This window comes from Apteryx rowi, unplaced genomic scaffold (assembly GCF_003343035.1).
Source record: "Apteryx rowi isolate R43461 unplaced genomic scaffold, aptRow1 scaffold_77, whole genome shotgun sequence".
NCBI classification, from domain to species: Eukaryota; Metazoa; Chordata; class Aves; order Apterygiformes; family Apterygidae; genus Apteryx; species Apteryx rowi.
Window position 1 is genome coordinate 908,154 of NW_020451060.1, and position 15,774 is coordinate 923,927.

A 15,774-nucleotide genomic window follows, 5' to 3' on the forward strand; every position below is an offset into this window, starting at 1 on the left:
GTCTTATGTAGGTTGGTTCATTCTCACAAAGATGGTTCTAAACACAAGTGTCTGTCTGAAGAACAGACACAAACACAGTATTTAAAACAGCTGGCTACACAAAATGCAGTTAAGACATGGTTTCTTTTTGCACTGTAACCTGCCAGACTATGGCATGTGTACTGCTGTCAGCAGGACCAAGTATCAGGAGCCAACTCACCACAGTCTCTGCACTGAGGGTTTACAGGTGAACTCTGACACAAACTAAGAGCAACTGAGAAACAGTGGGAATAAACTTGATCCCACAGAAACTCTCTTAGAAGGATTTAACTTAGGAACAGACCACAGTGCTTTGAAAATCCTTATTTGTAGCAGATGCCTGACTGAAGGCAAGCAGTTGGGGTTCCTAAGCATGTCTTAGTGGTAGTTGAGAGTATTTCCAGTTTATCCCAGGTAAACTAGTTTCTAGTTTACATTCAACAAGTTTCAAAAAAGAGAAAGACTACAAACCATCAGCAACATGATACATCATTGTGCATAACACAGCACTTCACAACAGCTGCAGCTTCCCCTGTGGGTGACATTGAAGTGTCTGTTAAATGCACAGTCTGTTTTACCTTCTTCAAGAGTCCAACAGTTTATTTGCTTCAAACAGCTATTTGCCTTTCTACTTTTTAGCAGAAGATACTGGCTGGGTGGAATAAAAGGTAGATATAGCACACCCTTTCAGAAGGCATCTCTCATCAAAAATTCAGGAGTCAATTTGACAGAATTTTTACACTCTGAAGTTGTGCAAGTTAGTGATAACCAAGGAGTCCAACACTGCTTTCAAAAAAACTTTCCTGTAGAGCTAGGCTAATCTCTTAGTGAAGAAGATACTGTTATCAGAATTTTTTCTTAATACCTAAAAGCTATGAAATCAACCAGGACAATGATTCAGTCTTGGTACAGATCTCATAAGCTAACAGATTTAGTCTATGAGACCCAAGAAACTATCTGTCTACAGTGCAGTATAAAAGGTTCCAGAACCTTTTATAATTCAATTTCCTTCTTCACATGTTTTGTCAAGGTAAGTTAGCCTAAGCTCCTCTTAAAGCTAGGTTGGGGATCTCTCTACTGCACTGATCAGGGGAGAGATGCATCCTTAGCAGAGGACTCTTTCCCACCTACCACCAATACACACAAATTGTTATCGTAGTATGATTGTACAAGGTAGTTGATTTCAAAGTTACTACAGTTATTGCTAGCTAGTTTCAGTTTTATAATCAGGAGGAAGGAAAGAGTCATTACAGAGGTCAGGCTGCTTTGAAACAAACCTCCAGAGATTTAAGATAACATTTTCACCACTGAAACAGTACTAAAACTTCACAACAAAAAACTACTTCATTTGGGTCCTTGTTAAAGCCTTGAGAAGATAACTGAAACTCATATCCCTTGGCTGTCATCATTGCTGCATTTATACGAAGAGGTGACTAAGTCATCATGAACCTCCCTTGTTCACAACCTCTGTCATTCTTCTACTTGATCAAATAAGTGGTTCTTCACATTATCTTCATGGTTTTGAACTAATTAGGGAAAAAGAAAGAAGTACATAAATCTCTTTAAGAGCTAAAAGTGACAGTTCTTCATCCAGAAAACAGAATCTAGAACACAGCAAGAGCAATTCTGAGGGCTGTTAGTACTGAACAGTACTAAGAGTAAAGCTACAGATACCCTACACTACCACCACATGTTAAAAGTAATTTCAGTGATGCTACAGACAAAATCAGTCACACCATTAAAACTGAGGAAAGCTCACAGAAATTAGCCAGCTGCATCTGCTACAGGAGACAATTTAAAATAACATCTTAATTTTTAGCATGTGGCACTTGAGGTAAAACTATTAGGTTTTTTTTTTTCCTTTTACCATGCAAGTTATTTTCAATTCCTGCAAGCGCTGCTTGCTTGTCCGTTTCAGATTCAGCTTCATTCTCATCTAAATTGTAGTCAACGCCTTTGTCCTGGTTCAGTGCTTCATGTCCCTGTTTGTCTGGAAAAACATTTAAATTAATTAGTTTTATGCTACACCATAACACCATCTGCACAAGAAACAGTTCCTATAACAATTTACCACAGAATTTATTTTGCAGTTGAATGAACTGCTGCTTAAAGATTGGATTTTCATATTATTTCTCCTTTTGAGCTATTAAATTTCAGAACAGTTTTTGCTGTAAATCTTGTGTAAAGAGTTAGATAACAGAGGCAATCTTCTGCGATTTGAAAAGTGTAATAAGAGTCAGTCAGCTCTCAGGACAAAAAGACATTAAACAACTACAGAATATATTACATGACAGCCTAAGAGTAAAAACTGAAGCAGATATTGAATACTTGACCACAGTGTTCCTTTTAAATGTACTAGCTCCATGGGTAAGAGAGATCTCAGATTCCCCACTTCTTGTTTTAGTTTATCCATCAAGTAGAAAGCTGTGACAATAGCTTAAGAAGAGTATTTTAGGATGTGTCAACTTGAAAAATGTTTTTCTATAAAGGAGATTTCCTTTACCCAGTCATTACTCATCCCACCGATATAGATTCATCTCAAACAATTTTTATTGACTACTTTCTTTAGATTCCTTTATGGAGAGCGCAAAAGTAAATGGAAATTTTCCTTCTGCTCCCCAGCCTCCCATCCTTATTTTATAGTTAACCAGCCAGAAAAAACTATAATAGCACCAAGGGTGAGCATACCCTAGTTTAGTTGAGAGACATGAGTCTCTGGTTCTCAAGGAGAAAGAAAAGTTGAACCCCTAATTAGCAAGTGGCTTAAACATGGGCTTGAAAACATTTAGTCTTATATATTGTCCATGTTCAGATCACCATTTCAAATAGATTTTTACAGCAGTAGACCTAAAGGTCTCAAGCTTCAAAAGAAACTTTAATTGAAAGAGAGAGGATCCTCAGAGAATACAAAAGAAATCTCTCTTTACCTTGCTGCCATCTGAAACCAGCAATGTTTCAGGAATTCTAGGAATTCTAAATTGTAGGAATTTATGTGTAGCTGAGAAAAAGGTTGTGTTGCCATATTCAAGTACAGAACAGTTTACTTCCTCTCCAAATATATAAAAAAGTCTCAATTTAGACTGGAAAATTAGCTGATGTCCTGTTATTTCTAAAACTCTGTCTCCTGGGCTTATCAAACCCATACTTCTTGCTTCAAGATCTATCCTATATATTGTATTCCAAAAATGCTATACTATCCATCAAGTTTATCAAGAAGATTATCAAGAAGATTGACTGTAATAAGGCTATGCAGTAAGTATTTTTTGAACAATGAACCTGAAGAACATCCTGCTAATCTTTTAGCTCACAGAAACTTGGATAGTAGAATTTTTTCCTGTAACGCTGCATGATTTTGCACCAAATTCTTCTGTTATTTCAGCTAAAACAGGAGCAGTTTAGATAGCTATGTAGTCAAATATCTTTGGAGAACAGTTTGCTCTGGCCAGCATCTCTTTGAGGCAGCTGCAAGAATACTACTTCAGCAATGCAAATGAGATTACTTATCCCTGCTAAATTATCAACTGTATTAACATCATTACTCATGATAATATGAAAGCATTCACTAGATTAAAAAGCACAGTGTTCCCTTTGGGCATCAGTCCCTTCTCTGACTGCCACAAGGCTTCCCTTTGCCCTCTCTGGTCCATTGACTCAACTTGGAATTATGCTAGGAAGGGTGAAAGGTGTCTCCATTCAAAAGAGCTGGTAGCAAGGTACTTGGGATACTCTATCAGAAGATACAAGATACAGGCTTGAACAACCTAAGGAAAACTGAACCTGCATGAATGCTGCAAACTTCTCCAACTGTGTAAGAAAACATCACACTCTTCTGTGAAAGAGTAGCTGATACTCTGGTTTTAGGAGCATGCAGAATGATGCTAGACGGGTGTCTAGATTCTGCTCAGGCTTAGGCATGACATCAATACTCTGCTGCTCAGCGTTGTGAAGACAGGCAGTTTGGGGGCACACTTGCTGGAGGCCAAAAACTGGCACCTTTGCTTGGAACCTCTGATCTGCAGCAGTCTTCCAGGCTCATGATAATAGTCTTCAGATACCTGAAGTCTTTTGTAGAGTTGGCCCTTTTTTCCTCTTGGTAGTATATTTTGAAACAGGAGTAGTTAACATTGATACATCATCACTATAAAAAGACTATCTGCAAAACATTAGTATGCAGTATTTCTCTACCCATTAATGCTTCTGATGGTTAATGTCTCATTACGTTCATTTTCAAATGCATAAACCATATTCTTATAAAGCCTTGATACCAAAAGGTTTCAGAGGCTGATTTTCCCCAAGTGCCCTGCACAGTCAATAGAGAGACAGAGGAAGGCAGCTATGGTGATGCAGAACAAGACCCCAAGCTTAGAGCTCGGCAGTGCACAAACAGAAGCTTCCATCTTCACCCACTGACTGTCAAAGAGTGCTAGGGATTGACTAACCTTTTATATTTCATGCTATCCTTTATGAAAGCTCATACTACATCTGACCAGCTGGTATATTGTCTCAGAAATCCTGCCCTATTCTACACTTCAATCTCTCTGCCAACTTTAAGAACATGTAATGTGCTACCAACCATCCTTTCCAGGGTGTGGGTCATCCTGCCGAGCATCATAATTTAAGAGCTGCTCCCGCTCCACCTCCTCATTGGCAGCCTGCTCTGCTGCTGGCTCTACAGCCTCTCGCCCAGCTACATGTTTTGCATCTTCATACAGATTCAGTCCTTTCTCTGGCTCAGGCAGCATCTCCTTAGGGCCTGCGGAAACCTTGAGTGAATCCTGGGGGGTTTTTGGTTCACTAAAAAGCCTCTCTTCCTCTGCTTTAGGCTCCTGTTTTCTGATGGCAACAAGGTCATTTCTTCTTTCTGTAAACAATAAAAATCACTCTGAGTACAAAACATAATGCCTTTTAGTGGCAGCAAAAGTTAGAAACCTTAAATAAATACTGCTTTATCTTTCTCATTCAATACCTATTTCTCCTCTGAAGGAACATCTTTCAACCACATCAATTCCAAAGAGAAAGAGACAGTAGTAGTCCCCTGTTTTCACACTAGAGACAGCTGCAGAATGAGATTTGTGAAGTCGACTGTGGTTTTGTTCAATATTAACAAATTCACACTTCTACCTACTTAAAATTTTGATACATACAGTTAATAAATTGGGCAAGTGAAGTAGAACCATTTAAATACAAAACTGTGATGTTCTGTGTAAGTATCTGCTATCACAGCATTAGAGGTATGCAAAAAGAGGTTTCTGTATGTGTTGCATTTCATTATTAACAATAAAACTGATTTGGTATTCAGAAATAGTTTAGAACAAAGCAGTCACATGGGCAGTTTTGCAAGTAAAACAAAGCTGTTTTTATTTTTAAATATGGAGGTGCAGTGCAGGAAGGCTATTGCTTTCAGCAGCCATCACCAAATCTTTTTTCCTGTGTATCTGTATTTTTGACTAAATAACATCAGGATACATTTTGCCTGAAGAAACTGTACAGAGATGTTGTCTTGAATAGTTAGTTTTCTAAAATGAGAGCTGCAGTACTTCCAAGATTGTATTTTAAGACAGCACATTAGAATAATTAAAGAGGAAACTGAATTTCTAACATGCACAGCACTATGCAAGACTGAGGCAGTAGTAGCCACCCATTCAAATTAATAGTTTCTCAGAGTTGAATGCCAAAAGCAACCATTAAGTGATCTAATCTGATTTCCTGCATATCATTTCCCTTACTTACATTTTACCCAGTGAAAACATATTAAGGGCAGGAACGTGTGTTTGCTTGAAGTCTTAATTTTCAGTTATCCCTTATGGATGGGTGGGGCGCTAGGTGTGTCAGACTTAATAAACAAGCAAATTTTAAAGGTTCTTAAAAATCTTTGCTTCCAAAAGCAGGACATTTTCTCCATAGCAAATCAGGGATATGACTACACACTTGTAAATATTTTTCTTTTCTTTTCCTTTACATGCAATGTACGTCAGTTACAACACATGAACCAGTAGCAATGCTGGTAATAAAAATGCTTGAACAGATAATTAATTGTATCTCTCCATAGTGCAGGGAAAATTGATTATGATTCAGTCTAGTAGTGTAACTTTTTCCATTTTAATCTTGTATATAATTTTTTTTAAAGAATGTTCCATTAAATTTCAAGCCCTATTACCCAAGTTGCTTATTAGGATGTCAGTGATTTCTGTCTCACCTTTAGCCTGAGGAGAGTCTGTCCTTTTTGCTGTAGGTACTGCTCTGGGTTCATCTTCATCAGCTTTCTGCTGTTCCAGGCCAGCCTGCTGGAACTCCTCTTGCTTAAAGGCAGGCAGTTGAACATTAACCTATAAAGTGAATGCACACAGACAGGCATTGGTCTAAACACAGAGGATTTGGTAATGAAAGTTATATCAAAATTCAATAGCAAAAAAGTGTAAACACACTCAGAAATATTTTAACTGAACTCTTTATTGGTGATGGAAGTAGCATACAATCTTGAGCATGCAATGATGTTACTAGTGTATTACAGACATCACAAGAATTTAACACTCTTTCTCTAATACCTTTCCATCTAACTGCAGCTAAGTGTGAGGTTATTGTTCTTGGTCAATGTTTCACAGGAACACAACAAACAACTAAGGGTCACAAAATTGTAGTAGTGCACACTTCTCCAGTGTTGCCCTGTTCACATGTCAGGACTAGCAGTGCAATTAAAACTGATGGCATTGACTAGCACAGCAACATTACAGACTCATAGACTCTGCTGTGGGCACACAGTTTGTTATTTTCTGTGTTAAATATGAGTGTTACAAATATCCTTATTTACTTGAGCTTTGGAAAAAACAAGGAATAATATGATAGCAATATTATTTGAAGGAATGGGGTGGGGGGAAGAGAGAGCAAGAGAGAAATTCATCTAATAGGACAGAGCAGAGGCATCAGACAGCCTCTTGTCAAAAGTTTAATCTAAGATCTTATCCAAGACATTAAACATAGATGATACATAGGGCTAAATGTTTTCAAACGTAAGTTTTATCTGTAACATAGTTTGAGATAAAGAGAAGCTGACTATCTTCCTATGCAAGATAGTTCCTGGTCTATTAACTCAGCATAGCAAAATATTTCTTAACAGCACATGGTTACCTTTTTGACTCATATCAATCAATCTACAGAGACAGATAAACTGAGTTTGGACATAATCAGGCTTCAGTTAATCAAGGGTGCACAGAACTGGACTAAAACTATGTTGAATGCAGGCTTAAGAGAAGAAAAAATTTAAATCAACCAACTAGACAACAATATCCTTTTAACATGATGGAGCTCACTTAAGAATTTAAGCACTAGTACTAGACTGCTCTCAGAGCCTGACACATCTGACCTCCTTAAAGATTAATGGCTAAGATGTACACTAGCTTGAAGCTCTTCCAGTTCAGCAATTAAAATTTTATGTGTAACTCTTACTCATATTAGTATTTAATTGGCCGAGAGCTATGCCAATTCAGTTTGCACAAACACAGAACATGAAATTGTGCCTGGAGCCTGTGTTGCTCTATACCAGCTTCAGCTCAAAAACCAGACTGTAATGAAAATGCTTATACTATGTATTTTTTACAATAGATGTGGAGAGAGGACAAGTATACAGGTATTTAGAAATGTAAACATTTTTACACCTGATACTATATCAATGAATAGGAAACCTTATGGTATGAAAAGCTTTTTGTTGACCTTATGATGTTTAATATGATTGTTGATAAACTGTAGCTGCCTATTGTTCTAAGAAGGTCAATAGAACACAGGGCTGAGAACTGTTCACCTGGCCATTTGCAAACATGTCTGTGGAAAGAAATGATTAAATAATCAAGAAACTAAAGCTGTAGAGGATTTGTAGGACGTTTACTTGTTTACATTTTGAAAATGTTTAAACTTGGCCAAACCCAGGCAGAACTAAAGACCTTGTTGGGTGAACACCATCCAGTTCAACATCAACAGATAATCTAACATTAACTCTTATGAAAGCTGGGGAATAGGAATGCTTATATATTACCTATGCTAGGAATGTTTATATATTACCACAAAATATTTGGTTAATTTTTCACAATCTCCCTGCAGTCATTAATACATAAAAATGCTACATTTAGAGAAGCATCTTTGTTATAAATAGTTCAGTCTCTTGAAGTCACTCTCTGCAGTAGAAATCAGAGAAAGAACATAGACTATTTCTCACTTTAAGCTGGGGCATGAATTCCTCTGTAAAAATACTGATCCTGCACTTAATAGCAAGAAACCACTCCTTAAAGAAACACGCAAGAACACTTAACTTACATTATCTTAAATGTCTAACTTGGCAATTTTTAACAAGTGTCAAACTAGCAGTGCGTATGCTGACAATTTTTTACATTGAAGTGGTTTGTCTTCTGGATAAAAGAGATAATTATTGGAACATTGTGTACTCCTCGACTGAAGGGTATACATTGCTCCACAAAAGAGAGCTGTGAGAATAAGCTGTGCATTTATTAACCAATCATCTCTCCATTTTCTTTCTCAGATTTATTTTAATTCTGATTTTTCCGTTACATAAGTATTTACATCTTGCAAACTCAACATGAAAACAAAAATCGCAGGAGCCCAGCTACTGTGATCTGTGAAAACAGGAATTATTCCAGCTAAAAACACTGGCTTATAGATTTCTAGACGGTCACCTTGCACTAATGATAAATAACTCAGCCTTTATACAAGCCAAAGTTGCAAGCCTTGTGTGAACAGAGAAGTGAGAAAGTTACCACTTGACATAAGAAACACTGTCCTGAATACTGGGGAACACAACCAGACAGCATTTATTTAGGCTGCAGCTATATTACTGGTTATCTCATCTGGGACCATCCTATAGCTTGGACAGGGCAGATTATCCTTTTAAATTGCTGCCTACTTTGAGCCAGGATTTTCTCCAACTCTGGAACTTGCTGAAAGAGGCTAAAAACATGCTGTAGAGGAGCTTAAGCCAAACTCCCCAGTTTCCTTCTGGGATGACTTCCCCCTCCAAACTGAAATTGGTCACAAGGGAAATGAAACCCATGTTGGTACAGTACAAGTAACTTTAACAAATACCTGCCTGAAAGCAACACTAGAAGTTAAGTTGAACTCCTCTTTAGGATGCCCTACCCCAGGTCAACTTTCCAGATGGTCAGCATTTTCGTTCTTGACATCAATCAAGATACTTTTGTTGAACAGGGTTTCCCTAGTCACCTCCAAAAGATGGACTTTTTATTTCCTAATTTATCTGACAGTGTCATTAAAAAATTAGAGTTGGACAACAAGAGCTTTCACTTCTTTTTGAAACAGTAAATGACTAGTGGTTCCTGTCCATCATGCTTCATTCATTTTGCAGCTGTCTCAGACAACGAAGATCTCACAGCTGCACGCTCTAATAATGATATATGGTATTTCAGACTAGCCTTGGTTCTCCCACTTCAGCAGTCCCTCTTCCACCATTTTACAGAAGGGATTTGTAGGAGGAGAACAGAATAGACACAGACTGGAACAAAGAAGGGAACCATTATCTGAACCTGGAGGGATCTTGTGCAGATGATACTTCAGCCACTTTTATCCCCACCTTTTTCCAGCTATTTGCAAAACCAACTTCAGCTCTAGTTCCTTTACCATTTCCATTTATGAAGTCATCAAATTGTTTCTTCTATTAGCATTTTCCTAACTAAAGAGTAAAGGGCATATACTATCAGAAAACACACGTGCCTTTGCAATGACAGCTGGCCACCCACGTATGGGGGAAAGGCCCAGTGGTGAACACATATATAACTTCTGTCACAGCTGCACATAGTCCTGAAGACACAACAGTTTGGTACATTTACATAAATTAATTGACTTCTGCACAGAGGCTTCACTGCATGTGCCCAGTACCATCAGCAGCAAGCATAACCTATCCCTGCTCTAATCCCACTTCACTGAAGAAATATCAATAATTAACATGCCAAGACAACAGGATGATCTGAAGTTTCTTTTTCTTGAGGATTTCTTCTCCTCCCACACACCGCAGGAAGAAAGAGTGGGCTGGCATGTAGCCACCACATTTGGCAAGCCTGCCCTATTTTAGTGAGCCTTCTCATGTTATGTACAGCAACGCCTTTTGCAGTTCAACTCAGCATGTCCAAAAACGACAAGGTAAGATGTTTGACCTTCCCCTCACTCCCACCGTACAAGTTTGAAATTGGTATTTCTGTGAAAACTCTTAACTGATGAACCTTTAAGTGCCTAGTGAAGACCTATGGACTATAGTGTCATACTCGAGCCTTGCTGCTACTCTGAAGTGATTCATACTAAATTTATCCTCATCTTTAACATGCACTTGTAAATACAAAGTGACTAACTCCTTTAACAAAGTCAAAATGAGCTGTGGACCAAAGTTCAGAGATGTAACTACACCTGACCAGACTCTTCACCACTCCCAGCACCACCTCTCAAATTCTGCCCATCTCTCAGAGTCAGAGTAATTTGGAGAATAGTCAGTCTTTCTGCCTGGTTATTATCTTCATATCATTCAACTTCACATAAATCAGAAACATTCAACAAATGCGAAAAAGCTCTACAAAACTTTGCAAGATGGGCTGATGTTAGCTGAGGATGAAAGGAAGGAGAGCCCCTTGAGAATTACACAGAAAAAGATTTTTAGGAAGTTATCCACACCTTACCTGGAGAGTCTTGCTGGAGTCTTCTGAGAAGTCTTTGTTTTCTTTGATCTTTGGTACATAACTGCCTTTTTTTGTAAGCTCATTTATACTTTCTTCACATTGTTCTTTTAATTCTTTCATCTGGTTGATGCATTGTGACCTGGAGGAAACATTAAAAAGTTAGCAATTGTAACTTTTATCCGCATCTGTAATAAAGAGAAACACTTTTCTAAAAAGTTTCCATAAACTGGTTTATTCCTTTCCTGCACTTAAGCTTGAAAAGATACTAGAGAAACCGGGGGTGTTAACCTAAATCCTAAGGACAAACCTAATATGCAGGTGGTCCAACTTCCACTGGAAAAAAATTAATTTAAAGTGCTTTTGTGAGACCAGTTCAACAAGCTATGTAAGTTTTCTTGCCTTGTATTAACCAGTTCATTTAAGTAAAGTTGAAAATCAGTTTTGATCCTTGAAATATTTCTGGTATGAGAACAGAAATATGGATTTTGATTTTAGATAGGAAGAGAAAATAGGAAGGAACTAATTCAAAGCCATTTTTATGGTAAATAGAGGCAAGTTACTGTTAGCCAACTAAATGCCTTTGCTCAATATTTTACCAAAGTGCGGTGTTGCAAGATATAAGAAAACAGTATGTAACAAAAATAGAGTTCTTCAGTGGCTATTATAAGCTCCAGTAGGGATATTTTCTAAAGATTCAAGTGTTTAATATTTTATATACTTTACTACTGTTGCACAGTGCCATAAGTGCCTTAACCTTCATAATAGTAAGAGTCTTCCATCTGCAGTTCTGTAGCCTGCCTTTCACTCACAGCTCTGTAGCCTTTCCCCTCAGCTGTCCTAGGAGTGCCTTTCCTGAAGCTGCCTGGGTAGTATTTCCCCTTTTTGCTCTCATGCTGCTGTTCTTGTGCCATTATTCTCACAGCCTTGCACCTGCAAACCCCAATAGCGTTGTCATGCTGGGCTTTTCATGGGAAGTGACTGCCATCAGTGCAAGATCACCCATTCTTCCCCATCCTCTCCCTACCCCGTTTTGTAGCTTTTGGTTTATACTGGAAGAAAAGCAAGACTTAGCAAATAAACTAAATAAGCACTAACAGTAATACCTATGCACAATGCTCAGCAATCAGTCAGCATACAACTCTATGTGCGTTTTGATCCCATCATGAACAGGAACAACAAGTAGTGGGTTTGAGCAGGTCCCAATGACAATTACATCATGCTAGGGGAAAGCATGGCGAAAAATCGTCACCATCATCGTTGTCATCAGCACCCGCCGTGCTGCAGAACATGCCTGGGGAGGAGGCTTGGCTGGAGACCACATTGCTTCTCTTCCTGGCTGGCTGTTGTGGCAAAGGGTTTTCTCCCCCTTTTCTTTCTCTCCCTTTCCTCTTTTTCTTTTTTTTTTTTTTTTTTAACTCCTCAAAGGTAACTTTGAATAACTTGCATGCCAGAAGATGCAGACCCCAGAAACACATCTTTGCACATGGAAAACCTCTCCACATTAGCTGTACAACAACACAGTTAACATGTTGCAAGTTTTACCCCCCTTCACTGAGGAAAGGGGATGAATTTCCCAGCCTGGCTCTGTCATAGTATTAATTCCCCCTGCTGTGTAACAACAGCTGGTTTAGACAAGCATGGTCCAGTTTCTCACACTGCAAATAAGGTACCACATAATCCAGAGGAATTGTCGGGGCATGTGTCCTCTAAGGCAGCAAGTCACTCACTCGTACTGCATTATCATTCTTCCCCACCCTTCCTTTTTAAAAGCAAAAAATTTGCTCTGTAGTTCACATCTGGAAAAGAAAAGGAGTGTTTGACAGATGTGCTATCAGCTGACAAACTAATTACCTTTATTACTGTTTCTTCCATTTCATACACTTACTACACACTATTTTGTGATTCTGCTAACACTAGAACATGGAAGAGTCATCAAAATAAGCAGTGCATCATAAGTTGGTGAACATCAGAGACTATAAAACAAAGGCTTGAGTTATGTACACATTCATTAATTTCTTGGAAATCGAGGAAATTAGAATCACCTGCATCTCAGTTTGGGAGCTGGAGAGAGAGACAATAAATTGCAAAGTTGGAGAGAGAGCAAACATTTATAAATGCTCTTTCATCCCATACTGCACATGAAAACAAAGTTCATGTAACATCTGTGACAAATTCATTTTGATTTTACCAGCTATGAAGGAATTTCCTTCTTGCAAAACAGAAATTCTGGAGATAAAGATACTCTATTCATACATACAAAAACCCAAAGCATAAGAACAGCACTAGTTTCTCCACATTATCCCATCAATGTGACATACTCCAAACATGCAAAACTAGTACTCTTAAAATTCAGTCTCTGTGGCTTGTTTTATCTTTCACAAGATTAAACAATGAGAAATAGAGTAACTTTGTCCGTCAGGAGCATGTATCATCAACTCTTTTTATATATATATCAAAAAGGTGATTCTTTCACTCACACTCTTACACTTACCAGGACTGCAAATATTAAGCTAACTATTGGACTTGCTACAGGTAACATTTCCAAAGAAGCTGGCAGAGAGAAAGAAAACACAAGTTCCTAGGAATTAAAATGCACCTGAAATTTCAAATTGTTTTAAAAGTCTGAAGTCCTTCGTTTCTTTTTAACTGCTGCAGGGGAGACGGGATAGTGTTGGAAGGAAGGGGAGCGTCTGACTTGTCCACGCTCTCTGGCTGAGTGAGCTCTGCCGCGAGCAGACAGGACTGCGTGTAGTATGTGCCCAGGGGTCCTGGTCAGTCAGTTCCCAAGGAACATACATGCCTCTTGCATGCAGCAGCAGTAAGTTCACCTAACTCACTGCTGACTTCTGTACTGAAAATGCTAGGCCCACTCAAAAAATCTGCTAAAATGAAAATCTTTTCCCTGACTTAGAGATCTCCCAGTTTACTTCATATGGGAGGAAGGATTTTCAAGAGCACAACAGATAACTTAAGTGCTTAACTTGCTTCTCCTACCTTAAAAAAACAAAAAAACAAACAAAAAACCCCCTCTCCTGTGAAAAATAAGTTCAGATTTTGCAGCAATCTGTTTATTTGAAACACCAATTCACATTTACTGTATCTGAGGTAGTGACGTGAGAGTGGGGCAGGAAACAAGCTCTTCAGAATTATATCCACCCCCTTTTTTAAATGGTCAATTGCTAATTTAATATTTTTTCCAATAGCCTACAAATCTTGAAACCACCAGCTTGTCCAATTTTGCACAGCAATGCTTATTCAGTTCTCCCTAGTTCTAATCTAATCTAACACTATCAGCCATTTCTCATCCTTGTATAAGGTTTCCAAATGACAGTTCCAGACAGTCCCCGAAGCATTCTGTATACACATACTTCATATTTTTCCACCAGGGTGCTGGGCCTATTCAGCATGCTATTTTTGAAAAGCAACCCTTAGCCATGACATAGCTTCAAGAGTAAGATGCATTGAAACCGCTCCTTCTCTAACTGCTGCCAACCCCCTGTGTAGCAGAACAAAATATGACTTTGTAGGTTGCAACAACAATTTATATATCTTTTCTGTGCCATATCACTGATTTATTTTAACTTCTCAATGACCACTTAAGTATTATTCAGCTGAACTAGTGAAGAAAACTTAACTCCTCGACTGAGGACACTTGGTTTTGTGTATATCCATGGAGGAACTGCAGGAGATATTACAGGGTTTGGCATTTATTGCATCTGCCTCAGGACAGTGTGAAGGCAGAAAAAAAGGCAGAAAAACTAGCTGCTTAGTCGCTGTTCAGCCAATACCATACTAAATTATCGCTCCTGTCTCTACATCTACCCTGACCCAAACAAACACTGTATAGGCAGCATAGCTTCATCACTATCACTTGTCCAGTTTTTCACCTTCAGCCAACCTTGATCCTGGAGCTGTACCCTGCAGATGCGATCTTCTCCTCTTTAACAAAGAAGGATTCAATACATTATACTCCCATGAGCAGGGATGGGAATCCCTCTGTCTGGGATTTCCTCAATAGAGCCGTACTTGAAAGGAATGCACAAAACATGGGCATTAAGCCTGAGCTTTCAGGAATCACACTTACTCTATTTGCTTTGTATTCCTTGTCTGCACTTGTACATAAATCCAGTTTCAAGGATTCACCTCTCATGCAGAGCATGACTGTAAAGCACTATGAACACATTTAATCTTGCTGACCTCAGCCTTCCAAGAAAGATGCTGGCAAACAGATATTCTTCACCAGCTAGCAGAGAACTATCAGAGGTCCAGGAGCTCTGTCCTTCATCTCTACAGCAAAGAGATGGAGACTTACTACCATGGTGTAACTAAGAGAAAAATGGTACTTTAACAGACCTGTAAGTGCAAATGACTTAACAGAAGTTCAGTACAAACTTAGGTCTTTGACTTCCTTTTCTGTTAGAAGTCCTAAACTTTTAGAACTCTGCTAATATAGTCTGTCTGGGTCATCACTATTAAATGAGTAATAATATCTTTAAAAAAAAAGTATACAACCAACAAGTAATCACTAAATATCCTAAATGCAATAATACTAATCTTTAGTTCTTAAGTGTGTGTGTGGGGGGGGAACATATTTCAAGTTTGGCTTGCAGAACTCCAGTTCTTTGTGACTGCCATGTTGAGTTTTTAAATCAGAATTCCTACAAAATTTGAATAAGAAGTGACTGCTATAAAAATAAATGCCAATGGAACAACTATATTATTGACAGAGAATCATTATGAGAGCACACAAAAACAAAAGCCTTATTGGCTAACAAGGTATATCTGTGTGTCAAATGGAAGATATAATAGGAGGTGGAGGGATAAGAACATTTTGAACAGCTTGACTAGGCAGAAAAACAGGAGAAATTCCTAGAAATATCAGAAATGTGTATTTAATGAAGAGATGCTAATAAGCACTTGTGTTCAGTTATCCATGACATACAATTCAGTGGGAAATTTCTTCCAAAAATTTGACTAGGTATGGATGGTAGACATGGTCTGACTCTAACTCTACCAGAAACTTGCTGTGTGACCTCTGGCAACTCAATAGAGTACAGCTTCTCAAAGGGTA

At 38.4% G+C, this 15,774-nt stretch overlaps 1 protein-coding gene across 4 annotated transcripts in view; it reads right to left on the reverse strand.

Annotated features, from left to right (window-relative positions):
• Positions 1-1,343: 1,343 nt before the first annotated feature.
• The window catches only part of GOLM1 (golgi membrane protein 1), a 36,087-nt gene continuing 21,656 nt past the window's right edge, over positions 1,344-15,774 (reverse strand). For all 4 annotated transcript variants that reach the window (XM_026088497.1, XM_026088495.1, XM_026088496.1 and 1 more), the window contains exons 6-10: positions 10,704-10,842; positions 6,215-6,344; positions 4,592-4,879; positions 1,886-2,008; positions 1,344-1,544 (exon numbers count right to left, since the gene is read on the reverse strand). In XM_026088497.1, coding sequence (XP_025944282.1) covers positions 1,489-1,544; positions 1,886-2,008; positions 4,592-4,879; positions 6,215-6,344; positions 10,704-10,842 — 736 coding nt within the window. In that variant the 3' untranslated portion in view covers positions 1,344-1,488. The remainder of the gene's footprint in view (positions 1,545-1,885; positions 2,009-4,591; positions 4,880-6,214; positions 6,345-10,703; positions 10,843-15,774) is intronic.